This window comes from Hylobates moloch, unplaced genomic scaffold (genome assembly GCF_009828535.3).
Source record: "Hylobates moloch isolate HMO894 unplaced genomic scaffold, HMol_V3 SCAFFOLD_18, whole genome shotgun sequence".
Taxonomy (NCBI): Eukaryota; Metazoa; Chordata; class Mammalia; order Primates; family Hylobatidae; genus Hylobates; species Hylobates moloch.
In genome coordinates, this window is record NW_026652293.1 from 6,801,030 (window position 1) to 6,828,178 (window position 27,149).

The 27,149-nt window shown below is 42.2% G+C and overlaps 2 protein-coding genes and 1 non-coding gene across 12 annotated transcripts in view; 2 read left to right on the forward strand and 1 right to left on the reverse strand.

Annotated features, from left to right (window-relative positions):
* The window catches only part of PFKFB2 (6-phosphofructo-2-kinase/fructose-2,6-biphosphatase 2), a 44,920-nt gene that overhangs the window by 13,901 nt on the left and 3,870 nt on the right, over window positions 1-27,149 (reverse strand). For 2 of the 7 annotated variants that reach the window (XR_004245086.1, XM_032137085.2), the window contains exons 1-8: window positions 12,006-12,135; window positions 10,578-10,679; window positions 3,461-3,586; window positions 2,823-2,919; window positions 2,336-2,402; window positions 2,124-2,198; window positions 1,716-1,772; window positions 255-379 (exon numbers count right to left, since the gene is read on the reverse strand). Coding sequence is in view for 6 of the 7 variants with exons in the window: in XM_032137085.2 (XP_031992976.1) it covers window positions 255-379; window positions 1,716-1,772; window positions 2,124-2,198; window positions 2,336-2,402; window positions 2,823-2,919; window positions 3,461-3,586; window positions 10,578-10,662 (632 nt within the window). In the remaining variant the exon portion in view is untranslated. Of the gene's footprint in view, window positions 1-254; window positions 380-1,715; window positions 1,773-2,123; window positions 2,199-2,335; window positions 2,403-2,822; window positions 2,993-3,460; window positions 3,587-10,577; window positions 10,680-12,005; window positions 12,136-12,164; window positions 12,295-27,149 lie in introns of those variants that run through there. The other 5 variants (XM_058430709.1, XM_058430710.1, XM_058430711.1 and 2 more) reach the window with 5 other exon arrangements.
* On the forward strand, window positions 12,206-21,371 carry YOD1 (YOD1 deubiquitinase). 4 transcript variants are annotated; one of them, XM_032137089.2, is made up of 4 exons: window positions 12,206-12,326; window positions 13,003-13,141; window positions 14,479-14,638; window positions 15,607-21,371. In XM_032137089.2, the coding sequence occupies exons 2-4, from the start codon at window positions 13,091-13,093 to the stop codon at window positions 16,308-16,310; spliced, it is 915 nt and encodes a 304-aa protein (XP_031992980.1). In that variant the 5' UTR covers window positions 12,206-12,326; window positions 13,003-13,090; the 3' UTR covers window positions 16,311-21,371. The 4 variants fall into 4 exon arrangements, with proteins under 4 accessions (XP_031992980.1, XP_058286700.1, XP_058286699.1 ...); XM_058430717.1 differs by lacking the exon at window positions 12,206-12,326 and adding an exon at window positions 12,390-12,508; XM_058430716.1 differs by lacking the exon at window positions 12,206-12,326 and having other exon boundaries at window positions 13,024-13,141; window positions 14,418-14,638.
* LOC116458170 (small nucleolar RNA U13) lies at window positions 26,406-26,512 on the forward strand. The gene has a single exon (XR_004245235.1). It is a non-coding gene; the product is annotated as a small nucleolar RNA U13 (small nucleolar RNA).

Below are 27,149 nucleotides of genomic sequence, written 5' to 3' on the forward strand. Positions count from 1 at the left end.
TGCCACTGCACTCCAGCCTGGGTGACAGAGTGAGACCCTGTCTCAAAGCAAAACAAAAAACAAACCACTTCAATTTTTCATGTACAAGATGCAATCCACATAAAAGCCACAAATCCATACCTTATTTCTCCGGGATGATGTTAACAATATAGATCTAGATTATCAGAAGGAAGTTAGAGAACTCAGGGAGAAAGGTTATTTTCCCAGATGAGACCTTTGCCTTGGGCCCTTCAAACCATGGCCTTAAACCTTACTTGTCATAGTTGTCTGGGTCAAGAGGTCGGTAGGTAACTTTGTAGCACTCAATTCTCTTCAGGAAGTCCTCCATCACGTTCTCTCTGTTCCTTTCAGGGTAGTCAGGGCTCGACACCTTAACCTCCTGAAATCATAGGAACAGTAAAGGCCTCATCAGAGGTCTGCCCTTAACAGTCCTCCTACAAATAGCCACTGCTAAAAAAAAGAAAAAGAAGTCCATAAAAGTCGCCTTTCACTGGAACATTGGCACTCCACTCATTGAGTACCCCCCCGCCCCGCCCCGCCCCATCCTGTGACCCTGGCAACCAAAAAAGTTAAGACAACTGGGGAGTCATGTGCCTGCACTTGGCTGAAGGACAGAGGCAGTCACGCAGCCAAAGCTGCTCCTGGGCCCCAATCCCTTTATGTACTTTCCTGAGAAAACAGAACAGGCTCCAATGTTTCCCTATTACCACTCAGAGTAGGGTGCATGACCCCAGTGCCTGACTTGGGACCAGATGCCTCTTCCTCAGATGATCCCAAGTTCCTACGGCTGGGAGAGCACCTGCATAAGACCATGTACAGATATCTACTCGGTCCAGCAGAGCACAACTCATCCAATGGGGACTGGCTGACACTGTGACCCCACAGGGAATAAGGAGCTCAGTGTATAGAACACTGACTAGAACATTGGACAATTGCTGGGGAGATAACCTTCCTGTAGGTAAGTCCTGAAATGAAGAGTCTGATCTAGTCTTTTTTTTTTTTTTTTTTTTTTTTGAGACAGGTTCTCACTCTGTTACCAAGACGGGACTGCAGTGGTACAATCATGGCTCACTGAAGCCTCAGTCTCCCAGGACACGCTCTCACTCTCACCAAGACTGGACTGCAGTGGTACAATCATGGCTCACTGTCACTCTCACCAAGACTGGACTGCAGTGGTACAATCATGGCTCACTGCAGCCTCAGTCTCCCAGGACACGTTCTCACTCTCACCAAGACTGGACTGCAGTGGCACAATCACGGCTCACTGTGGTCTCAACCTCCCAGGCTAAGGTGATCCTCCTGGGCTCAAACAATCCACTTGCCTCGGCCTCCCAAAGTGCTGAGACTATAGGCATGAGCCACCGTGCCCAGCTGATCTATTCCAATATCTAGGTCTCAGCATCCAGACAATACCCAGAGCACAGGGTCAAGAATCCTACAACCTAAACCCTGGTTTCAATTCAACAGCTAATTCTTACTTGATTCCTTAAGGCCTCAGTTTCCTCTCCCAAGAGAAGAGTGTAGAAGTACCAGATGGTGCTCTGGCAGATAGAAAAGATCTCTTTGTGATGTTAAACATGTCTATTTCTCTCTTTCATTATGCAAAACACCCCTCCCCAACAACACACACACACATGTGCGCACACACACACACACACCACAATACACACAGCACAAAAGGTGAAGAGGAGATGATATGTAGGGGTGTCACCAACCAGAATATTGGCAGCAATGACATCAGGATCATCACAGACGGATTCCACAAAGAATACCTGGCCATGGAGAGAAGGCAGTGATAAACAAGTCAAAAATGCCAGGCTGTTAATTAAGAGCACATGCTCATCTACCCCACCCAGCCACCACATCTCCCAGGATTTTCTTCACGAAAGTGGCCCTCAAGTACTCCTTATAGCTCTTACCACAGCCCCTGGGCCTCAAACATACAGGCTAAAGGTCTGAGAAAGGACCTGAATGAAAACACTCAAGGACTGGGGGAATGCTCTGAGAGAAGAGATTCAGATATCCCATCCTGTCCTCACCCACTAGAGTCAGAGACCCATGCCCATAGCCTGACTCCCCACCTCTACTCATCCCTTTTCCTCCAGCATGGAGTCAGATCCTACCTTGAAGGAATTCTGTTCAGCAAAGTTCAAAATCATGTCCCTCCTCTCCCGGGTTGTATTGGTGGCATCAAACACCTGTGAAGAAAGCACACAAGGTAAATTAGCAGTAACAGAGAAATGGAACCCCACTAGGGCAGACTCAAGGTGGGGCTGGGTAGCCGGGCTGTTGCAAGGGTGGGGACCAGAAAGAAGCAGCAGCAGATAAAGCTTACCGCAATCTGACCATTCTCCTCAGTGAGATACGCCTTAACATCTTCCAGCGCCACCAGAGCACACTGTCTGCCATGACAGTAAATGAAACCAGCAAGGAGAGCTAAGCTCACAGTCAGAGACACAAACATTCGGGTGGCTACAGGAGTCACATCTCTGCCCACTTAGTTTCCCACTGTTCAAAACCTTTTTCTAACTAGATCTTTCAACTTTCTCACTGAGGGTTTTCACACCATCCTATAACCCCTTCCTGCCCCTGCCCCAACGCACAGATCTTAGCCCTCTTTAGACTTCTCCTACGAGCACACAGGTATCACCCTGAGCCCTGTTCTTCTGACCACCCAAGCCCAAGGTCACTTGCCCATCAGATAACTTCCATTTAACTTCCCCATAAGATATTTACTGAGATGAAACCAAGCCCTGTCACACCAAGTCTCACGACGGCCAAGAAAGAGTTGACCTGGAGATCAGGCCTTAAACAAGACTCACTTGCGGATCTTCATGGCCTCCTCATTGTCATGCCGAAAGAAGTCGTAGGACTTATAGGACTTGACTGCTTCACGCCGATACACCCCAAGATTAAACACTGTAGAAGACACCCAAATCCTTCAGCAGCAAAATAATATGATGGCCCCACCAAATGGGACTTGTTTCTTGGCCTAATGTCGGAGTGACCAAGGGGATGAAAAAAGCAGCAGCATGGTAGGTTGGGAACAATATCAGATTAAGAGTCAAAACAGTTGGGTTCAAGTCCTGACTTTCTAGACCTTGGACAAGTCTTAAGCTGTCTGAGGTTTCAATTTCCTCAGCCACTCTGTCTATTTTACAGAGACACTGCTAGGGTTATATAAGACGATGTCCATGTAAGGCTTCTGAAAAGCTACAGCCCTATGCTCATCTAAATCTTAACAGTCCTATCAAAGGCATTCCCTCAAAACTAGGCCAATCCACCCACGCCAGGAGGAGACAAGTCTGGGAATAGAGAATAACTCCAGTAAACCAGAAAGCAACTGCTATTTCTGCCAGAAGCACCCTATAGCATTGATGCCAGGAAGAGTAAGTCTCCCAGAGACCTGTGAGGCCCAGGAACTAATAATTTTCTTTCCTAGGGAATGAGCCACACTTACCTTTGGTGGGGACTCCAATCCAGTTGAGGTAGCGTGTTAGTTTCTTGGACACGTAGGTTTTACCCCGGGCTGGCAAACCAATCATAACGATCAGAGTCGGGGAGTTGGTCATGTAGGAGGCCCATGCTAGAAGGAAATGAAACAAAATAAAACGAAATGACTAGGGTCCTAGTAAGGTTTCCTGGTGTTTGTTTTTTTTGCGACGGGGTCTCGCTCTGTCGCCAGGCTGGAGTACAGTGGCGTGATGTCAGCTCATTGCAACCTCCACCTCCCAGGTTCAAGTGATTCTCCTGCCTCAGCCTCCCGAATACCTGGGACTACAGGTGCCAGCCACCATGCCCAGCTAATTTTTGTATTTTCAGTAAAGACGGGGTTTCACCATGTTGGCCAGGATGGACTCAATTTCTTGACCTCGTGATCCACCCACCTCAGCCTCCCAAAGTGCTGGGATTATAGGCGTGAGCCACCCAGCCCCGCTGGGGCCTAGTAAGGTTTATACACTGAGCTACGAACTTCACAGTCATAATCTCATTTTATCTTCATAAACCTGTGGAGCAAAGGTTCAGCAAGTCTGGGAAGACAAATAAGGAGATATCAGGCAGGCCTCCTGAAATAGAGTTAAAAGGTTATGTAGGCTTCCAGAAAATGCCCAAACCAAGACACGTCTTTCCCACATGTCTGAGGTCTTCACTGAAGTACCCAAGGTGGAAAGAGGAAAAAAAGTGGCAAGGATAAGAAAATAACCATGCTGTGGCCAGACATGACAGCTAATGCCTGTAATCCCATCAATTTGGGAGGCTGAGGTGGGAGGATCACTTGAGGCCAGGAGTTCAAGATAAGCCTGGGCAACATAGAGAGACCCTTGTCTCTTTATATATATATGTATAAAGATATATATAAATATATATATTTAAGATATTTAACATATATATATCTTAATATTTAAGATATATATATATATATATATATTTAACTTAGCCAGATGTGGGAGTGTGCACCTATAGTCCCAGCTACTCAGGAGGATTGCTTGAGCTCAGGAGTTCAAGGTTGCAGTGAGCCATGAGAGCTATGAAGGAAGGTCTAATGCTTGGAGATTCTACCAGTGCAGAACTGAGCTGGCTCCTATAATAGGTCCAACAGAATTTCTGTCTCCAGGATCCCACTGATCCCTTCAGAACCATGGGCAAGAATTAGCTTGCCCACTGCAAAAAGCCTTGCCTCAAGCTGTTTTGGCCTTTTCACTCAGGCCATGAGCTCCTCTTTAAGCCAGAATTTCTAAACCATAGTGAGATTGAGTTGGCAAAGCTTAATTGATACACGTTCTGAATAGACCTCAGGAAGCTTCAGGGTAGAGCCAGCCCACATGGGGCATTAGGGCCAATCTGCCACCATGGCCCATGTAAAAGCAAGACAATTGAGAAGCATTAACAGTCCTCAGTCTACCCTTCCTTAGTAAATTAACTTACTTCAGGAAAGCTCATTTGCAGAGATAAGTCTCCCTGGACAGGCAGGGCAAACTAGATGTTCAGGGGACAGGTGACTTGTCTAGGGACGCCTAATGAGTCAAGGGTACAGCTGGCACTAGAACACAGATCTTGTGCTTCCTTGCAGCTTTTCTCCATAAAAAGAGGTTCCTCGTCACTTTGTTCACAGGGGCTGGCTCCTCCCGGCCCATCTTGCTGCAGAGGAGAGGTGGGAGAAAGACCTGCACTGCTGCCGGCCACTGTCCCGTGGCCAAAAACCACACTGAGGTCATCTGGGACAGCTCAGGCTCTGCCAGCTCCAATGAGGGAAGGCCCTGCACAGGATAGGGGAAAAGGAAGAAACATCTTCACCTCCCACTTCCCACCACTGCTTCCCAGAAGGTGCCCCGCAAATTGCGGCTGCCCCTCTGCCTGATACTAAGGGACCTTGTAAGATTAGGAAACAGTTCTGTAAAATGGAGGTACTTGGATGGGAAATACAACTTTCATTTTCTGAGAAATAAATGTAGAAAGATCTCAGTGGAGAAGTGGGAGGAGGGGCCCAGGTAGAGAACCAACCTCGCAAGGAAAAGAGTTTCCTAAGGGTGTTTGGCAAGAAGTACTCAGAGTGACCCTAGTGGTGAGGAGGGAGAAGTGGAGGCCCAGACCTGGGGTCAGAGGGCTTGGCTTTTAGTCCTTTACGCATTGTACACATGGAAAATTCCTGAGTCTCAGCAGGACCCCCTCCAAGGTAGGTAAAGGAGCAACATAAGTGATTTTCATCTCTATTCAAATAGGGAGCTCAAAGGCAAGCAAACGGTACCCTGAAGCCTCAGCTGGCATTAATCCCTAATCACTGGCCCCTAACAGGCAGATAGCCTCTGCATGGGATCAGCTGTCTCAGATTTAAGTAGTAAAATCCCCTGAGTCTTCACTTTCTCCAGCTCAGCTCAATGCCTGCTCTCAATCCCCCATGATTTGGCTCATTACCTGCACTTCTACACCTGCTTTGTCCGCACCTTCCAGCCCATTAGGCACTTCCCCCAAAGGTCCTATTACCCTCCCTAAAGCTTAAAATGAACTGATACTTGGGAGCTGCTCTGAAGGCAACCAGGGAACCAGCTGCTCTCTGTTTACCCATATGGACAGACAATGTTAAGAACAACAAAAAAAAAACTGCATCCACCTGGGACCTCCCAAGAGCCCTCCAGCAACGCACGTCTCACCTCTGTCCAGAATACACTTATGGGCACCTGCTACAACCAGGGCTTCTCATTTTCTGGAGTAGAAAACTAAACCACACTTCCTATCTCAAATTACCACACTGGCAAAAGTACGAACATTCTGTCCTGCCTGTTAAAAAACAAAACCACCTGCCACTGCCACCTGATTAATTTCAGAGACAATGTAACCCATCTCTTGATATACAATGGAAAACTGTTTCAATCCTGAAATTCTCTTCCACCTTCTTTAAGCCAGGTTCAACTCCTTTTCTCAAACTTAAACTCATTTTCCTTTCATAAACTTGCTTAGATAAAATGAAGACTTGAGGCCAGGCGCGGTGGCTCATGCCTGTAATCCTCACTTTGGGAGGCCGAGGTGGGTGGATCGCCTGAACCCAGGAGTTTGAGACCAGCGTTGGCAACATGGTGAAACACTATCTCTACTAAAAATACAAAAATTAGCCAGTCTCATAACCCAGTCTCAAAATAAATAAATAAATATATTTAAAAAGAAGATTTACAAAAAAAATGAGGACTTGATAACTTCCCTCGTGTAAATGGAAAAACTCAAGCCTGGAGAAATTAAGAGCTTTGCCCGTGGTCCCACAATAGACAGTCAAGGTCAGGGCTCTGACCAGTCTCCTGATCTCATGACTGCCCATTCAGTCCCAGCTGCCAGCTCCTGTGCCTCATGTCAGCACTTGACAAAGGTACCCTCACGGTAAACACAACTTGCTCTCTATTCTAATCCTGAAGGATGGTCTAGGAGAGCAATGGTTCCCAGCCTTTTCAGGACCCAGGTCGTCTTCTTTTATTGGCTCTAAAGAGGCCTAATATTTAGAAATATGCTGCCCATAAAGCATGTTTCATTAGTGACATTTTATCTTTATTCATCAGAAGTCAGAACTGCTGATTACCTCCTGCCAGTTGACAGGCATGAAATAACCAAATTCATATAACTACGGTCAAACACTAAGAAAGCTGATGTTTCAGTTAACCACTATGGCTATAGTTGATGCTGCCCAATTTCCATAAAATATCTTGAAATATTGAAAACAGCTTACAATATAGAACTTCTCAGGAGAGCAAATTAGTAATACTGATGAACATTTCCAGTGTGTCTATCTTTTCTATTATTTCTGTAGGAAAAGTTGCTGGCACAAATGTGCAAATGTGTATGTGTAAGAATGGTCACTGCAGCACTCTTTGTGATGATGAAAAACTGGAAACAATTTAAATGTCTATCCGTGGAAAGCTGGCATATCCATACAATGCAGAATGAGGTAAATCTGCATTTATCAACGTTAAAAGGATGTCCACAAGACAGTAACTTGTTAAAAAAAAAAAAAAAAGGAAATGGCAGCTGAACAGAATATGAACAATATAAACCTATCTTTATTAATAGGATATACCAGAATAAGATGTCTAAAAGAATCAAACTTGGAAGAAACAGGAGTTTTTTACTTTTCGCTTTCTAAATCCTTTCTGCAGTTTGAATTTTTTATGAACATACATTGCTTTTGTATTTAGAGAAACGTACGTGGAAGAACTTGTCTGTTCCAGAACTACTCAAAAAAAAAAAAAATTTAAAAAGAAAAAAAAAGCATGCAGATTTCTCCATTTCCAATCTTTTTTTTTTTTTTTTTTTTCTGAGATGGAGTCTCACTTTGTCGCCCAGGCTGGAGTGCAGTGGCGCGATCTCGGCTCACTGCAAGCTCCGCCTGCTGGGTTCACACCATTCTCCTGCCTCAGCCTCCCGAGTAGCTGGGACTACAGGCGCCTGCCACCACGCCCGGCTAAATTTTTTTTTTTTTTTTTGTATTTTTAGTAGAGACAGGGTCTCACCATGTTAGCCAGGATGGTCTTGATCTCCTGACCTCATGATCCGCCCGCCTCAGCCTCCCAAAGTGCTGGGATTACAGGCGTGACCCACCACGCCTGGCCCTCCATTTCTGCTTTCAGAAGCCCTGAAATCTGTCCTCTGAGCACCGTAAAGGCATCTCAGCCAGTAGCCCCTCTTCGCCCCATCCCTGGAGCAGTTGAAGTCCCAGTAATGCTCCTTCGGAGGTTTTGGCTCCCTAAAGTCATTCTTCAGCCCTGAAATCCTCAAGCCCAGTCACTTCCTGAAGTCAACGTTAGCCAACACAGGTGTAATGAGCAGCAAGGGAACAACGGTTAAGCTATTAATAAAGCAGCTGCTGATGTGAACACTAAGCTGCCAGGGGAACCAGCTCCAAAGTACAGCTCTATAGCAGAGGAAAAGGAAGTAAGTTAACATATACTCATAACTTTATTTTCTCCTTTGACTATGTCTGCAACAGTCTCACAGCCAACTGTGACGTGAGGAGAGAATGGGGTAAATAAATCACAGTGGCTTTAGGACACCTTCTTCTTCTTAGAGAAGAAAAAGGCATTTAGAGAAACTAGAGTTTGGAAAAAAAGAGATTAGAGCCCAGAGCAGGAATTAGAGTCTAGATGACAGGAAAGAAACCAGGGATTACTGCTTCCTTGACTAATTGAAAGCCTTCAAGGCAAAGGAACTACAGAAGAGTTAGGAAAGCAGGTAGAAGAGATTCCTACCATGGAGAAAAAAGCAAAGCTAGAAGGACTGACACAGGGCATTGTGTAGTCAGAGACTCCCACAATTATCGATCCTGCCCCCCAGCCCCAGCTCTCTTTTGGATCAAGCACCCTAGTAACATGAGTGTACCTCCCTGTAAGAGGTGCATCCTAGATCCGCAAATCTAGGTTACAATATTGTCAAATAAGAGAAGAAAACATTTTTTACTGAAAAAATATTCACAGGCCTCTTTTAAATAGTGAGCTTCCAATACAGCATTTGAGTATGATTCAATATAAACATTTCAGGAATAAATACAACAGGCCGATTGAGTCACCTGTGAAAAATAACACACATTAGCTATATGCCCAACACTCTTCTAAGTGCCTTCCTACATTTAGTCATTTAATCCTCACATCACTCTTGGGGGAGACACTGTTAGTATCCCCACTTTTAAAAGGAGTAAACTGAGGCATGGAGAGGACAAGCAACTTGTTCAAGGGCTAAGAAGTCATAAACCCAGGATTCAAACTCAGGCAGTCTGACTCCAGAGGCTACACTCAAACATCATGCTGTACTAGTTATCTCTCATGGGGTATTCTGCCCTTAGTACCTGGCTTCTTGCCCTGGCAGAGAAAAGAGACCCTAATTGTAGACCCTAACTCTGCCAACCCCAGTATCACATCCAGCCAGCTGCTTCTGTCCAGCAGGCTCCATGGGTGCTAGGTGAAGAGAGATTATCATTGTCAATCATGAAACTGACAAGGGCATGACATCAAGGTCGAGGCTCTGGGAAAACCTTTGAACATGAGATGATTCCTGGTCTCATGCTGGTCGGCTGTTTCCACCTGCTGATATATATATATATATACACATACACACATATATATATATACATACACATATATATACACACGTACACATATATACACATACACATATATATACATACACACACACACACATATATATATATATACACATACACATATATGTATTCTTTGACTAACTGGTTATATATATATACATATATAAAAAACCACTGAAGTGAGAAGAACTGACAGGATTCCACAGGAAAGGTGCCAGCCAGAAGCAGAGGCAAGAGTTAGCATTCCTTGAAGTTCCCCAAAATATATGGGGAACACAGTCCCAGACCTTTTGGGAAGCTATGCAGCCTATGATGCTTAGAAATACAGATGCATGGGGACAGGAAATGATGCTTCACCTCCTCACTAACCCTCCTGCTGTTTCTATCTAAAAGACAGGCATGGAAACGGAAATGCTCAGGTGAAAGCTGACCTCAAAAAAATGAACCTATAGGGAAAATAGTTTACAAAGTACAAAGGCTAAACCTGTGAGAAAGTAAGATGCCCAAGACACTGTGAGAAGCCAAGTGTCAGGGCTCATTCCCCTGAGGCCTGTAGGAATGAAGCCAAGCAGCACTGGCTCCCATCTGCAATTCTACAATGAGCAGCAATCTCCCAAAACTTAGCCCAACAGATAAAGCTGGTAACATTACCAGCTCCAAGTAATTCCTGCACCTGCAACTGTGCCTTACTTATTGTGTGTACAATAATGTTTGTTCTAACTTCCATCAGCAAGCCAGTGTGCAAACATCCCAGGAGACAGAGATTCAATTTAAGAAAGCAGTAAGAAACTGCTGGACTACACCAGTAGTCTAGCCCCAAGAACAGACATTTCACTAAGTCTACTTGTTTTAGACAGGACATTCCACCCTGGAGACTTTATATTAAATTTCCATGTCAAAGAATTATTTATCACTCCCACCAAGCAGCAGAGTCTAGGATTATAACTATATTCCGAAGATAAATGCTGAGAGAGAGCAGTCCCTCCTCTCTGCCAGAACTCACAACATTTCTTCTCTGACATTCGAAGATTTGGGGTTTTGGTTTCATAGCTGTTGTTGTTCTGTTCTGAGGAAGATGCCCCAGACATGGCAGCTCTTCAGATGTCTGAAACAGAGAAGCAGAATGTAAAAAAGGGAAGGGGAAGAAAGAAGACATAACTTAAAAAAAACTCAGTGCATTGGATCCGTGTGGTATAAGTAAAAACACCCTGGGCCAAGAGACAAGTTCAGTCCTGTCTCTCCCAGTTAGCAGCTACTTCTCTAGCCCTGTTTCCTCACCTATAAAAAGACTTGCACTAGAACCTTACATTTATCTGCTGACTTACGAGTCTACATTTACAGACGCTATCTTCTTCAGGCCTTCCGATAATCTTGTAATTAGGCAGATTTTGCCACCATTATTTCTTCTCATTTTACATATTGAAAATTCGAGATTCATCGAATTAAGCGGCCTGCTCAAGGTTTCATGACCTCAGATTCTAGTTTTAAGAATCTGGGCAGAGTAGTGGCAGCAGTTGGGGTGGGGTGGGTTATGAATAGACGAAGTTCATTATCAAGAAAGTAACTCCGATCTAACGGTAGGACTCAGTTTTGCAAACAGTGAGGCCAGGCACGGTGGCTCACTCCTGTAATTCCAACACTTTGGGAGGCTGCGGCGGGCGGATCATGAGGTCAAGAGATAGAGACCATCCTGGCCAACATGGTGAAACTCCGTCTCTACTAAAAATACAAAAATTAGCTGGGTGTGGTGGTGCGTGCCTGTAGTCCCAGCTACTCGGGAGGCTGAGGCAGGAGAATCGCTTGAACCCGGGAGGCGGAGGTTGCAGTGAGCCAAGATCGCGCCACTGCACTCCAGCCTAGCGACAGAGCGAGACTCTGTCAAAAAAAAAAAAAAAAGGAAAAATTAAAAAGAAAGAAAAGAAAAGAAAAAAGTGAGGGACGTGGGAAAATCTCGAACATATTCCCTGAAGGAAAAACAGTAACTGGACCCCATGACGGCCCTAGCACGTCGTCATTTCTCCTCTAGTGCATTCTCAAGCCCTGCTCCGCACCCTCTCCCTAGTTACCCCCGGGACTCAGTCTAAAGAACACCGGAGCGCTGAGGTGGTAAATGACTTCCCCAAGGTCACCTCAGGAAGAGGGGTAAGCCCTGATTCAAACTGGAGTGGGAAAGTCCTGAGCTCATGCCCCCAATTCAGCCAACAGGGGGCTGGTGAGGACGGAAGGTCCTGCGCCTTCAAGAGCCTTACACAATTCCTTTACTGACCACACAAATCCTCCAACCCAAACACAGGCTGTGGCTCCCGGTCCCAGAACGTCCGCGCTGCCTGCCATGCCTGGGGACCAGCACCTCGCCCCGCACTTCATGGCACGCAGCCCCCACATCCCGCCCCGCTAGACCCAACCCCCGGGCTGCGCAGCTGTGGCTCACCCTACGATCTCTCCTAAGATCCCTCCCTGCCTTGGCCCCGGCGCCTCCCCTGTAACGCGACCGAACAGAGCAGACAGCTTGTGGCCGGGGCCGGCGCTACAGTAGCCGGCAAATCATGTGAGCCCGTCTGGCCCCGCCCTCTCGCGCGTAGGTCCTCACCTGGAGAGAATCATCCACCAATCGGGCGCCTGCAGGGCCCCGGGGGCGGGGCAGGGTCGCAATCGCCTAACTGGCTCGGGAAGGCGGCTGGAAGTCGGAACCAGAGAGATCACAAGCTCCCGAGTCTCCCAGCGCCTAGGAGCCTGGTGGCATTGTTGCTTGGTAACTAATAGGGCTGGGGGCGGTGTTAACAAAAAGCCTGACTTTTTTTTGACTCTCGCGAGAGTAGACTATTCGGTAGGCGCCTTGAGAGGGGGTGTGCCGGGTGACGAGAAAATGCTGCAAAGATTAACGCTCTCATTCCTGAATCCCAGCAGAACCTCATTAGGTCCATAAATGGGAACGTAAGCTTTAAAGATGTTTTTGCTAGAATAAACTACCACAACACTTGAGCTAATTATGCCTTAGGGTGTATACATACCCCGCTCCACAGGTCAAACTCTAACCTAAGAAAATCAACCACTCTCATCGTTGAACCAGAAGCTTCCCTGGACCCACCCATACACCCCAGTGGAGTTTTGTTTGTTTGTTTGTTTTGAGATGGAGTTTTGCTCTTGTTGCCCAGACTGGAGTGCAATGGCACTCCAGTGTTCAAGCGATTCTCCTGCCTCCCAGTATCTCTAATTACAGGCATGCGCCACCACGCCCAGCTAATTTTGTATTTTTACTAGAGACGAGGTTTCTCCATATTAATGAGGCTGGTCTCGAACTTCTGACCTCGGGTGATTCACCTGCCTCGGCCTCCCAAAGTGCTGGGATTACAGGTGTGAGCCACTGCGCCTGGCCACTCCAGAGGACTTCTAACCACTCCTACCTTCCCTCCTACCCCCCAACCCAGGCTGTATCATCCGTTGTAGTCGTCTTGAAGAACCAAGGAGGAAAATTGCACCAGCAAAAAAAAATTGAGTCATGAAGGATGTGAAAAGATGGAAACATTACATACAATTTATTCAGAAGCAAAGTCTTTTACAGTGGAGGTGAGTTTGCACCAAGTGAACTACACTTTTCATAGTTGCCCCAGCGGGCCTGTTTGATGCTTGACAAACCCACTCTCGGCAAGTGGGACTTGCTGTCTGGATCCTGGCTGGATAAAGAACAATGAGTATGGATTTCTTGGAAAAGAGAGATATAAATTCAGGGATGTCTTTATTCCTCCTTCGCCTGGGAATTAAACTCATTCTTCCAAAAGTTCAAACAGTTATCTCCTCTTTGAGGCTTTTTACAACTCCAAGAGTGCTCTAGTTGCCCTCTCTATGTCTATACAACTCTGTCTTTATTCATTCAGCAAGTATTTGTTGAACACTTTTTATTTGCGAGGCACAGTCCTGGGTTCTAGGCATACACGTTTGAAAAGGTACAGATAATCTAGCATTATCACGTTGCCTTGAAATTCAGTGGCTGTGTGTCTCACACCCCACCCTGTCTCCCAACTGCAATGAATACTTGTTACAAGGAAGGCAGGAATGAAGTCTTCATATTTGTATGCCCAGAAACTGAACTGGAATCTGATGACACGCGTTACATGACTCCTCCTTACACTGCCACCACCTGAATGAGGCAGCTGCCCTCGGCCCAGATGCTGACCTCATACTGTGCTTTCTGATGTGGCAAATAGACGTTTTCAAGCACAGTCCCAGGGAGGCAGAAAGGCCAGTCTTTTGGCCCCTGGAACCCCAATGAGTCAATGTTTAATGCAGCCACGAGTCTAGTCACAAGTATGATTGTTTTTGACTGGTCCTTTGACTCACTGACCATTCCTGGCATTCGTTTGCGTTGTGAACTATGATTCTGTTTCTCCTGGTGTAGTCTGGGTGCAGTGTGGAAGCCTCAATTTAATAATTTCCGACCTCACTAAGTGCAAGGTCACATTCCAATCTCCAGACCTTCATTCAGGAACTCCTTCTCCCGCCCTCTTTTCTTGAGCATATATGCTACTCACGCGGAGGGCACCTCACTCGCTTTATAGGTAGCAAGACCCGTTGTCCTTTAGGAATACGGAGGTTTACATCTTCGTTCTGAGGGTGGGGGAAAAACCAGTTGTCACTTTAAAAGAGTTCGCGCTTGCTAAGGTACTAAGGTAGAAGCCGCACCGAAGCGTCGCGAGAACTGCAACCACCCGCAACTTCTCGCGATGTTTGGCCCCGCTAAAGGTCGCCATTTTGGAGTCCACCCGGCGCCTGGGTGCCCCGGCGGCGTCTCTCAACAGGCTGCCGGGACCAAAGCTGGCCCCGCGGGTGCCTGGCCTGTGGGCAGCCGGACCGACACGATGTGGCGGCTCCGCTGCAAGGCCAAGGACGGCACCCATGTTTTGCAGGGGCTGTCCAGCCGGACCCGGGTGCGGGAACTCCAGGGCCAAATTGCCGCCATCACCGGGATCGCCCCTGGCGGTCAGCGAATCCTCGTCGGATACCCTCCCGAGTGCCTGGATCTCAGCAATGGGGATACCATTCTGGAAGACTTGCCCATCCAATCTGGTAAGGAATCAGGGCTGGGGCCAGGGAAAGTCCCGGGAGGACGGATAGGGGCGTGAGAGAGAACAGAACACCAGTCAAGGCAAAGTGGCTGTGGGTCGGCGAGGGGCTTTGAGGCCAGGGGCGAGGATAGATCAAAGAACAGAGAACTCTGACGGGAGCCGGGGCAAGTGTCTAGCAACTCCTTGTCTTGACACAGGGTTGAAAGGGAACCCAAAGCCTTGAAGATCTCCTTCCCCATTCCGCTTTCTGGTCGGCTTTGAAACTATCCCATTTTGTTTTCCTTCGGCGTCCACAAAAATGTAAAGAAGTAGGGCCTGTTTTCTCTGTCCTTATGTCTGTTTTTCCCTGTATCATCGATGAGATCTCATGGGTGCAGGATTTTTTTTTTTCTTGGTTCATTTCTGCAGCCCCCTTCATAGATACTTCGTTTGACAAGCATACTTATTTTCGAGTTAGCTGTTAAACACCCGCTGAAAGCTCTTTCAATTTCTAACCAGCAGCAGTTATTTCTGTGCCATATCAAAACTTGAACATCAGTGTTTATAATTAAAAGCTTTCAGTTGCTGTATCAAGGACGTTGTAAACACTCAATAGAGTAGATAAGTTTCTGGAGAAGGAGAACCCCCTAGCGGCCTACTCTGTAGTGAGCACCTTCTGTAAAATACTGTATAAGGAAAGGAAATTTTGTTTTTGAAATGTATCTTTTTAGGTAAGCTTGAAGTTGTTTACTCCAGACCCCTTCACTAAATTGAGATGCAACCTCAAGTGTTTTTTGTTCTTTTTTCATCTTTATGAAAATTCAGTGAACAAAGATTGTTACTGGTAACTTATTTGCAAAGCTGTATTCTCCTTAGTAACCCCAGTTTATGCTTTAACTCCTTCAGTTTGTAATTTACAGACTTGGCTAGAGAACACTCGGTTTCTTCTGTAATTTCTCTGCAAATCGGGATTTGTTTGATTTTTAACAGGTGACATGCTGATCGTTGAAGAAGACCAAACCAGGCCCAGAAGTTCACCTGCATTTACTAAACGTGGTGCTTCTAGTTACGTCAGGGAAACTTTGCCTGTGCTTACCAGAACCGTGGTCCCAGCAGACAACTCTTGCCTCTTTACCAGTGTGTACTATGTCGTCGAAGGAGGAATCTTGAATCCAGCTTGTGCCCCTGAGATGCGACGCCTCATAGCACAAATTGTAGCAAGCGATCCGGACTTCTATAGTGAGGCAATACTGGGAAAAACAAATCAAGAGTACTGTGACTGGATCAAAAGGGATGACACTTGGGGAGGAGCAATAGAGATATCGATTTTGTCCAAGTTCTACCAGTGTGAAATATGTGTAGTGGATACACAGACAGTAAGAATTGATCGTTTTGGGGAAGATGCAGGATATACCAAAAGGGTTCTGCTTATTTATGATGGCATCCACTATGATCCACTTCAGCGTAACTTCCCTGATCCAGATACACCTCCTCTGACCATTTTCTCCTCTAATGATGATATTGTTCTTGTACAAGCACTGGAATTAGCAGATGAAGCTAGAAGAAGGAGACAGTTTACTGATGTCAACCGCTTCACCCTGAGATGCATGGTATGTCAGAAAGGATTAACTGGACAAGCAGAAGCAAGGGAACATGCCAAGGAGACAGGCCATACCAACTTTGGAGAAGTGTGACCGATGCATGAATGAGGGTTGAAGCCTACTACCTCACACATCCAGAAGGCTCTGGGTTTTCCAATAAGCTATCGTAACCGTAAAGAACAAAGGACACAATGCTTGAACCATCCTTTTAACTTAAAACCACTAAGACACTGAAATTCCTTGTTAAGATTAAAATTAGTGTGCAAGTTTACAGATGTGTGTCTACAGTGGTAAACTGTACATACATGCCTCTTTCTGCTGGAGTGACAGAATAGGTGATCCTTGCCACCTCCTGACACTGACCTGAAGATTGAGATTGATTATTATAAACGAGCACCCAGCAGCTTTAACTTGTAGAAGAAAGCATCACATTTTGGGTAATGTGGAAGGCCTCCTGTGAGTCCACTGGACATTTACCACAGTGTCTCCAGTAACTGAGTCTTTTTAAAAACTCTGAATGAGTTAAGTTTCTAAATTATGCATTGATTCATCAAATGAAAATACTCAGAATTGTCCAAACTGATTTTATATTGCAATTTGGTAGACTTTATAAATGTGTGCTTAACCACTGATAAGTACATCACAAGCAATTTTTACAGGGATGAGTCTCATCCTTGAGAATGTTATCACAAAACAGGAACTGATTGTGCCCTGTTTAAGATCTCTAGCGTATAAAAAGTAGAATGTATGAGGGAAAAGGTGCCTGAGCAGCTTCCTGAAGCTTTAAAAGACCGTTGGCCTCGTGTTTTAATGCAATTCATGTATTGGTCTTTGTCACATTGGATAACATTTTAAAATTAAGCAGGGTACTTTTTTAATTGAAATTCCTTGAAATTCGAGTCCTCAGTTTTTTCTTCATTTGCATAAAGATTTATCAGGGGGGATTTTCTCAGCTTTTTGTTAAGAGCACTTCCTCCAAAAAATTTTTTTCAAGTAATAATGCTCTGCTTTGGGTTGGTTTTATAAGATTTTTTGCACACCTAAAGAGTGTTTGCTTTTGTGCTAGCCTTATCCCTCCACTAAAGTTATTTTAAATAATTTCACATTTCTGCAAATTAGCACTTTGCTTATCTGCAATCTTTTACTTTGATTTTTGAAGTTTTAAAGTAATTGGAGTAATACTGTTGAATGAATTTGTTTCACTTCCAAAATAGGAAAAATTGTAAATCCTTGCCTTATGCAGCTTTCTCAGAATTCTGCTTCTTCCTAGTACTAGATGTGTAGCCATTTGCTTAGTGGACTAATCCGCAAGGCACACCCTCTAAAAGTTAGCTTCACTACAAGATCTTCCGGATAAAGTTTTCTACCTCTTTTCTTAATTATTCTGATCAGGGATGCTAAATTATAATCTGTTATGTATTATCTCATATAATGTGAAGAGGCTTAATGTTGTGAAGTTTTGTTATTTTGGTCTCATTTTTTATTAAGTATCTCACTTAGAAATTCAGTGGTATACTTTAAAGCACTTGGATCTTTTTCAGCCTGTCTTCCTAGCAAATGTTTTAAAATTGACATTTACTTTTAGCCCTTTCACTTGGTGAAGGTGGCCATATAAAATTAAGGAACATTTGAACAATATAAGAGAAAATAACTTTTAAGGAACAATTCACAAAGTTTGTTTGAAATCATCAGATGACATTTCTTGAGTACCTTTTGTGTGCATAGTTATTTTAGACAATATAAGCTGTTACGGTCAGCATAACTTAAAAGTGTTTAGTTTTCTATTTTACTGAGCCTTAAAAATAGCACTGATGAGCTTATGATACTTAATGTTTGGCAATCATAATGTGTTCAAATTAATAGGATTGAAAATCTCTCCATACCTGACTTTCATCTGGTCTGGATGGTTTTGGTTTTGTATCTTTTTTATTTCTCCCAGAAAATACTAAATTTAAAACTAAATTAAGAATATACCACTAGGTAACAATTATCAAATTGAGCTTTATGCATCATTACTCAGAAAGCTTGCCTTCCTTGCTTTGCTACTTCAGGAGACAGAGTTGACATGTGCTTACTGCAGCTTTAGATCTAGAAGTTTATTCATGCAACAAATATTTATTGAGTAATTTATACTATGCCAGGCATGTTTTGATATGTTTCTGTCATATGTTTTGATATGTTCCAACATAAGTTTCTGTCACTTTAAAATTCAGTATATATTTTCTACAGTGGGTAAATTTAACAAATGGAAAGGAATAGAACACTGATATTTTACAGAATTAAACCCCTTCATTGTAAGGGCTTTGTTTACATATTAAGTGTCAAGTATTTATTCAGGGGATCTTATTTCATTCTATTTTATCTGTTACCTAGGTTGTCCATTTACCGGTTGGACACTGATACTCTGTCAAATTCCTTTTAAAAATGACTCTTTCATCTGCTGAAATTTAGCACTAGTACTTTAGTGTTCTGATCCTGGAAAATTCAAGGTGAAGCTTTATTTGCGGACCATCTGATTTAATTATTGAGGATTAAAAACCTAAACCTTTGCTCATTCTAAACTCAAGCTTTTAAGCGTCACAGAATTTACAGGGGTTTGTTTTTTGTTTGTTTTTTCATTTTTTACTGTGCTTATTAAACTCTTGGAATTAGTTATTAAAGGGAGTAAATTCTCATCTTGGGAATTTTGAAAATCTACGGACTTGTAACTTTCAGGAGGATTAAATGTCTTAAGTTTTGTACTAGAGCAGAATGAAATCCTTCCTATTCATTGAGCTTTTGCCTGCCATAGAGGAATTTTTTTAAAAATTAAAATGAGGACAGTTTACATTAGTGGCAAAGTGAATAAAGACCTCACTTTCCCACACCACCCTTCTTCCTTTGTCTTACTCTTCTTTGGATTAAAGGTCAGGTGTAGTGCTATGAAGATTCACTCCTGAATAAAGTGATTTCAGAAGCTAAAATTTAACATACCTGGAAATTTTGTGATGTGTTAGCCAAGTGAAGACATTAGTGTGTTACATCTTTTACTAATGGTTCATGGTTGATTTCTTCATTGTTTCCCATGAAATTAACATAGTCAAGTGGTACCCTTGACGCTTGACTGCTGGTCAGTTTGACCCTGTTTTTAACAACTAATGTAGTCATGCCGCTTGATTAGTCCATGCAGTCCCAGCAAAATAATAATCAGGAATTAACTAACATTATGTTATCTATCTAATTTGTCTGTATCTCTAAATGCCCATGCCTAACTTGCTTCCCTGGTTTATTCCTTCTGTGGAGGGGTTAAAACGTGGGTGTTGCAAGTTGCCCTAAGCTAAACATAGTTTTCTTACATCTTTTTGGAAAAAAAAAATGGAATGGGAAGTATGCAAGATTAAGCAAGAGTGATTTTTTTTTTTTGGACAAATCAGGTGGCCTTCCTAAACATACTAAGAATTATGTTCTTTCATGTGTTGAGACACATTTAATTTGTTTGCAGCACTTTAAAAAAAATATGGAATAAAAGTTTACATGTTGGCCCTCTAGGGATCTAATTAAGGACATTAAAGTTCAATTCTTGAGCTACTAACCATCAGCTCTTCTTAATCAAAGATTGCCATCAGTGTAGAGTATATCTAATGGCACAACATTCTGGTATTTTAATAACAGTAGAACTCAATTTCAGTAACCATTAGGAGCATGGTCTGTGCCCTAGCATTAAAAATGTTACTTATTATTATAATGTGAATATCTTGTATTATTGTACAATGCAGTATTCAAATTTGTCCTTGTAGTGCAAAGATGATTGATAATTTCTAAAAGATTCGATCCTTAAAACTCGTTTCCAAGCAGACTTATAAGGAAGCTGATTTTTGAGTCAGAGGCCTTAAACGTGTCATACACAAGTGGCATCATTTTAAGTCCAAAGTGAAACACTTGATTTGAATAAGCTAGTTTATTAACTAAAGCTGTTTTCTTATGTTACAGTATTTCAGCACATTTCATTCAACATAAAAAGAATATTAAATGTCCCTGGTTGTGGGAGAGTGTTTATTTTTCTCAAAGTTATCTAGCATTTTGCTTACAGTGCTTTGAATATTTGACTTAAAATTATTATTGATGTTGAATTGTAGGGTGCTGATCTAGGTCTTGATTCATATACATTTAAAGGAGGTTGGTAACCCCCTCATGGTAGAGTGAAGGGAGAAAAGGGCCAAGAGGACAAAGTACCACTGATAAGAGATTGTCAAATAGATGCATTCCTAGTCATGAATTATGCTTTTCCAAACATTTTTAAAGCAATGTCTTTGTGTCAACTCAACCCTTCTTCCCCATTTCTTGTCATAGAATGTAGCATGGCCATAGGTGAAAAAGCTTATCATTAAAGTATGAAACCATGAATTATAAGCATTTTGCCATGATGCCCTTTTATACATATGTTTTTAAAAGTACTAACCAACATATAGGAGTTTAGGAATAGTGAAGATATAATTTGATTAAATTGTAGGTAAACAGAAAAGATCATCTTAGGCTCAGAATTTCTAATATGATTACATGAGTCTACTTTATAAACTGGTATAGGCTATGTAATTAGCCTCTAAGTTACTTAAGGGACCAGTGGACCTAATTTTTGTCAGTTTTCCAGTCACATTGGTGCCATTCAGGACTCCAGCTGTTTACAGGAAATATATACTTAGCAGAGTAGTATTTTTCCTTGAAAAAAAATCTGAATTCGGCCTAAATACAGAATGAATATGAATAGTTTGTGAAAAGGGTTAGAGAACAACAATATTCCTATAGTTTCTGTATTAATGCAGTAGAGACAGAGGTTCCTGACGCAAAAAGAGAACCACAAGTAAAGACTGTCAAATTAGAGCTTTAGAATATGACTTGGAAAAAGTAGGGATGGGCAAAACAGCATAAGAAAATATTTTTTCTTAATGAAGATGGACTGTTTTCTTGTTTTAAAAATGTTTGCCTATTTGCCAGCATTTTTTGAAGTAATGCACTGCTGCTACCTGGAAGATGTCTAACTTCATTTTCTACAACTCTTATGTGATTTTGCCATTGTCGTTAAGATGCATTGATTTTATTTATGAGGTGTATGACTTTAAATATCTAAATGCTGTATTAAGTGACTTGTTTCAAAGGAATAAATGAAGTGAAAACGTTGTTTGAGTATATTTTGGGATCAGGGCAGATGGCCAGTGAACAGCTATTTTACTCAATATACATATTATCAAAAGCTTACCGCATCTTTAACTAAGGTACCAAAATCTGCCAAATGTCACCCTTTAGGCGGACTCAATGAATGAGACAGGAGAAACTAAGGTATTTCTCCTTAACAACGAAAGGTTGAAATTCCCATTCATTGACTAAATTTGTTTCTAAATCAAATCCTACAAGTTGTAATTCAATATTTGTTGCTGACAAATTGTCAGTGTGGAAAGGCTTAATATTTATTTTCTAATAGACTGCAATCTTTATGAACTTAGATCTGTTTGAAAACAGCAACATCACTATGGGAGGGTTTATTTCATCTTTGGCAATGTCAACATTTAAACATATATTTGAAGCAACCCTGTGGCTATTACAATTGGCCAGAGTTCAGGTTCCCTAACCTAAACTACTTAACCCATTCTTTCTCATTGAAAGCTTAAAAATTATGGAAGTGGAAGTATAATAATATCTAATCAATTTGTACAGCAGCATAAAATATATCTCTGGGGGGTCAGCATACATCCAATGTAAGAATAAGTCAAGCCAAACTTCACATTACAAGGTTCATAAAGAATTGCTTGGATTGTGTGATGGAAGCTTATTGAATAATTAATTGTGCCCATAAAGCAATGCTTCCCAGAGTTGGTCATCACATTACCTGGGAATTTGTTAGAAATGCAAATGTTCAGAAGCACATCAGAAATTGGTGAGACCCAACAATCAATAAGCCCACCAGGCGATTCTGATGCATGATAAAAAAAAAAAAAAGTTTGGGAATAGTGGCTATCACCATGGTTGTTTAAATGAACCATTAATCAACTTGCAAGAGATCTCTTATGGCTTATACCAGTTTTATGTCCTTAGCCTCATGCAATTCATTTTCACTCACCACTTATTAAGTTTACAGATAATGTAAATCCAGAGAAGACTTGTAGAACAATGAATGACAATTCAAAAATCTCAACAAGCCGAAAAATCCTAACATTGAATATTCCTAAATGTGAAGTCCCGCCCTTGAATTCTAAACAATCCATTATGTGAGTTCAGCATGAGGGAAAACCTGGCTTTATAGTTGGTTTCACAAAAGATGTAGCAATGGTACTTAATTCTAATTCTGATCCCAATAGAGTACTATGGCTTAGGTTGCAAAAATAGCATTTTAATACTTGAAAGAGCATGAAAAAGGAAGCAATATTCTTTTTTTTTTTTTTTTTTTTTTTTTGAGACAGAGTGTTGCTGTGTCGCCCAGGCTGGAGTGTAGTGGGGTGATCTTGGCTCACTGCAAGCTCCGCCTGCCGGGTTCACACCGTTCTCTGGCCTCAGCCTCCCAAGTAGCTGGGACTAGAGGTGCCCACCACCACGCCCAGCTAATTTTTTGTATTTTTAGTAGAAACGGGGTTTCACCATGTTAGCCAGCATGGTCTTGATCTCCTGACCTCGTGAACCGCCCGCCTCGGCCTCCCCAAGTGCTGGAATTACAGACATGAGCCACTGCGCCAGGCCGCAATAGTCTTAATGTTGGTCATGTCGCATTGGAGGTTCGGATGTGGGTTTTACCTGTAAAATGTGGTGAAAAACAGGTTTGGTGGCCATCGTGGAGGCTGAAGAAATGAGGGAGGAAAAAAAGAGATTGACATGATAGCTAACTTCAAATTTTGGGAAATGTATAAAAGATGAATTTGATTTATTCTCTGAGGCCCTAGAGGAAAGAACTCAGACTAAAAAAGGATGGATATTGTTGCAAAGTAAACTTATGTTAAAAACCTAACAAGAATGAAAAGGAAAGCTATAATATCAAATTACATTAGTAACGGAGGTAGTCTTTTGCATAATGAGAAATAGTGCTAGAAGTCATTAGGTCCCTATCATCTTAAAAAAAAAATCTGTTTTACAGATGCTAGAGAGAATGTGGAGAAATAAGGACCTGTTACACTGTTGGTGAGAGTGTAAATTAGTTCAACCATTGTGGAAGACAATGTGGCAATTCCTCAAGGATCTAGAACTAGAAATACCATTTGACCCAACAATCCCATTACTGGGTATATACCAAAAGGATTTAAATCATTCTGCTATAAAGACACATGCACACATATGTTTATTGCAGCACTGTTCACAATAGCAAAGACTTGGAACCAACCCAAATGCCCATCAATGATAGATTGAATAAAGAAATGTGGCACATATACACCATGGAATACTATGCACCCATAGAAAAGAATGAGTTCATGTCCTTTGCAGGGACATGGATGAAGCTGGAAACCATCATTCTCAGCAAACTAACACAGGAACAGAAAACCAAACACTGCATGTTCTCACTCATAAGTGCGAGTTGAACAATGAGAACATATGGGCACAGGGAGGGGAACATCACACACTGGGGCCTGTCGGGGGTGGGGTGTAAGGGGAGGGATAGCATTAGGAGAAATACCTAATGTAGATGACGGGTTGATGGGTGCAGCAAACCACCATGGCACATGTATACCTATGTAACGAAACTGCATGTTCTGCACATGTATCCCAGAACTTAAAGTATAATTAAAAAAAAAAAAAAAAATTCTGGCCAGGCACGGTGGCTCACACCTATAATCCCAGCTCTTTGGGAGGCCAAGGTGGGGCGGATCACGAGGTCAGGAGATCGAGACCATCGTGGCTAACACAGTGAAACCCTGTCTCTACTAAAAATACAAAAAATTAGCCGGGCATGGTGGTGGGCGCCTGTAGTCCCAGCTACTCGGGAGGCTGAGGCAGGAGAATGGCGTGAACCCGGGAGGCGGAGCTTGCAGTGAGCCGAGATCGCGCCACTGCACTCCAGCCTGGGCGACAGAGCGAGACTCTGTCCAAAAAAAAAAAAAAAATCTGTTTTACATGCTAGTTATAACTACAAAAAGAAAAACGTAGTTTTTTCTGTCCTCTTTACCATCCCATTAGGGCTTAGAAAAAGAGTGGCTTGTGCTCTTAGTTATGTGGCAAAGGCTACAAAGCAGGACACTTATTTGGCAAAGTGTATACTTACTGGATGGGTAAGTATCTGTACTTATCTTATATCTCTAAGCCTGAATGAGACATTCAAGAACAGAAAAGCAGGCATTTCAAATATATTTTCTATTTTGTTTTGACTTGGATTATATTTGTCTCTATTTTGTTTATAAATTTTGAGGATGTTTACCAGACAAAAACAAGGCACAAACATATTCCCCTAACCCCACTGAAACTTGTATGAGTTCCTCATAAAATGAATTCAATAATTCCTAAGAAACTATTAATAGCTCTCAAAGAATGAATAGCCTTGTCTCTCTTTGCTTTAGTAGCTGCCACTCTTTTAACTTCTCTGCCCTTCTGACCTTCTAGAATTCCTTCCGTACACGAAGTGAAGTTTTCTGATCTTATTCCTATGGCATTTCTCTGTATTCACTTGGAGGACTTCATTAGTGAATCTTGAGGTATTGGAGCAGATGTCATAATGACTTGGTCATGTTCTAAAACCCTAAAGACGGCCCTGTTGAATCATTGCAATAAGCTGAAAAGCTATTAATCTGGAGTTGTTTGGAGTTGCTGCTGACTCAGGAGTCAGGTTTGAAATCAATACTGAAGTTAAGTACAAAATGTAGACAAAATTATTCCCAGTAACCCTTACCTATCTCATTGAGTGTATAGACATCACCATAACTTATGTAAGTCCAGCACAGCTAGTCCCCACGCCAATGCTGGAAGAGTTCATGCTCACTCCTGTGGTGCAGCTCTCTGAGGTCCCAACCTGCAGTGAGTGTGGCTCACTAGAGCACATTAATTGGTGGACGCTGAACTCCGATACCTGTTCTCCTTGTTCTCTTAAGCTGTCAGAAGTACCACTCAGCCTCTCAGCATCTCAGCCACCCATGTTGGAACAGACAAATGTCTCCAGAGGAAAAGTGGCTGGCCTCAAATGTTGGACACAACACACCAGACCTCTGTCCTCACCTTGATCCAGGCCTGTGTCCTTAGTGCCTGCCAAATTCTTCACTATCTTTTTGGCTCTACACTGCAAACAGCAGGAGAGTTTGTCTGAATTACCCAGTCCAGCATTCCTGGAAGTGGAAGTCCTCAGCAGCACCTTTCCTAATATAATCAAGAAATAACTACCATAAAAGTGTGGGTTGTTTTTTTTTTTTAAAGATGTAATCTTGGAAATATCAGGTATGAAACAAATGATGTAATAATTTTTCTGTCAAAAATGGAGGAAAGAAGGGTTTCATAAGAATTTGTCAGAGTTTATTTAGAACTGTCCAATAGGAAAAGGCACTTTATCAAGTAACCATAAATATTTTTCTAACACAGTTCATTTCCATTCTGTTGGATATTTATATTGAATTAAATAGAAACGTCCTTTTTTATGGAATAAGAATCTATTTTTAGAGTCTGTTACGTAGGACATTTCATAAAATTACTCTTCCTAATTATGGACAAAATTTTACAGTTACTGGAATTCCAAACTTCCACTATGACTTAACTATTTTGTATTGGGGTTGATAACTCTTTCTCTAATGAATTTTATTGGATTGAATTACTTCTCCCAGAGCATTAATATTGTGGAGTACATTGATCAATTTGAGTTTTTAAACCTACAAAACTAAGGAGCAGATTTTGCATTATGTTGACATACTGCCAAAGTTACCCTCTCACTAGGTTCATCCTTTAACATCCAAAGATCTAGCCTTGTTTTTCTTACTCTTACAATGAAGACCAAGAAAATGATCTTGAATTTGGCTAGGAAAAGCTAAGGTAATAATTTATCTCTGAAAATTGTTAAATGGTTTAACAAATCCTTATTGAGCTTTTACTTATTGCAAAATATGGTGTCAAATACCTCAAGATTGCAATAATATTAATTCATTTAATAAACATTTCTGAATGCTGATGTCATGCCAGGAACTTCCCTAGGTGGTGGGTATAATTTGGAGGGAAAGAAAAAACAACACTACAAAGAAATAAAAATGCAAGTGCTATGAGATCCTTTTGTAGTTCATAAGTGTGATGATTGGGGTTTTGCACTTATGTGTGGGATGTGATGACTCTCTCAAACTTTGTTATGACATCAGCACATCACCTGTCTGATGTGAAAAATAAATACAGATGCTATGAAAAGAATAATTGTGTGGGAGAATCGAATTAAAATTGGTGAATCTGGGAAAGACCTTGAGAAGGTGACATTTAAGCTGAAATCTGAAGCATGAATAAGAACTAATCAGTTGAAACATAAAATCATTTCAAATAGAGGGTATAGCATTTGCAAACATGATGTTGCAGAAGGAAATGAAATATTTTTCAGACCAGTCTGGTCCCAGTATGATAAACAGGGGAAGGGGACATGAGATAAAGTATTAGAAGCAGGCAAGGATCCAGATTTGCAGCATCTATAAGCTATATTAAGCATTTACTCGAATTCGTATTTACCAGGTTTTATTTGCTTATTTTATATTTGTACCCATAATTAGTTTGTAAACTCCACAAGGGCAGGAACTAGTTGTGACTTTTGTTGTTGTATTCCTAACACCTAATAAGGGGCTGGATATATAGTAGACATTCGATATATAGTTGAATGAATGAACATGTGAATGAATAAAGTCAACTTATCCTAAGATCATTGGGAAGATTTTCAAGCATTTTAAGGAAGGCATCAGATTGATGTTCCTCAAAGTTTACTTTAACTGCCCTGTGGAGAAGAGATTGAAGAGGGCGGAGTGGAAGTGGAGT

Bases quoted from the DNA above. Each gene is read 5' to 3' on its own strand.
- YOD1 (XM_032137088.1), top strand. From the start codon at position 14,296: ATGTTTGGCCCCGCTAAAGGTCGCCATTTTGGAGTCCACCCGGCGCCT. The intron at 14,639-15,606 runs GTAAGGAATCAG...GATTTTTAACAG, and splicing joins AGACTTGCCCATCCAATCTG to GTGACATGCTGATCGTTGAA.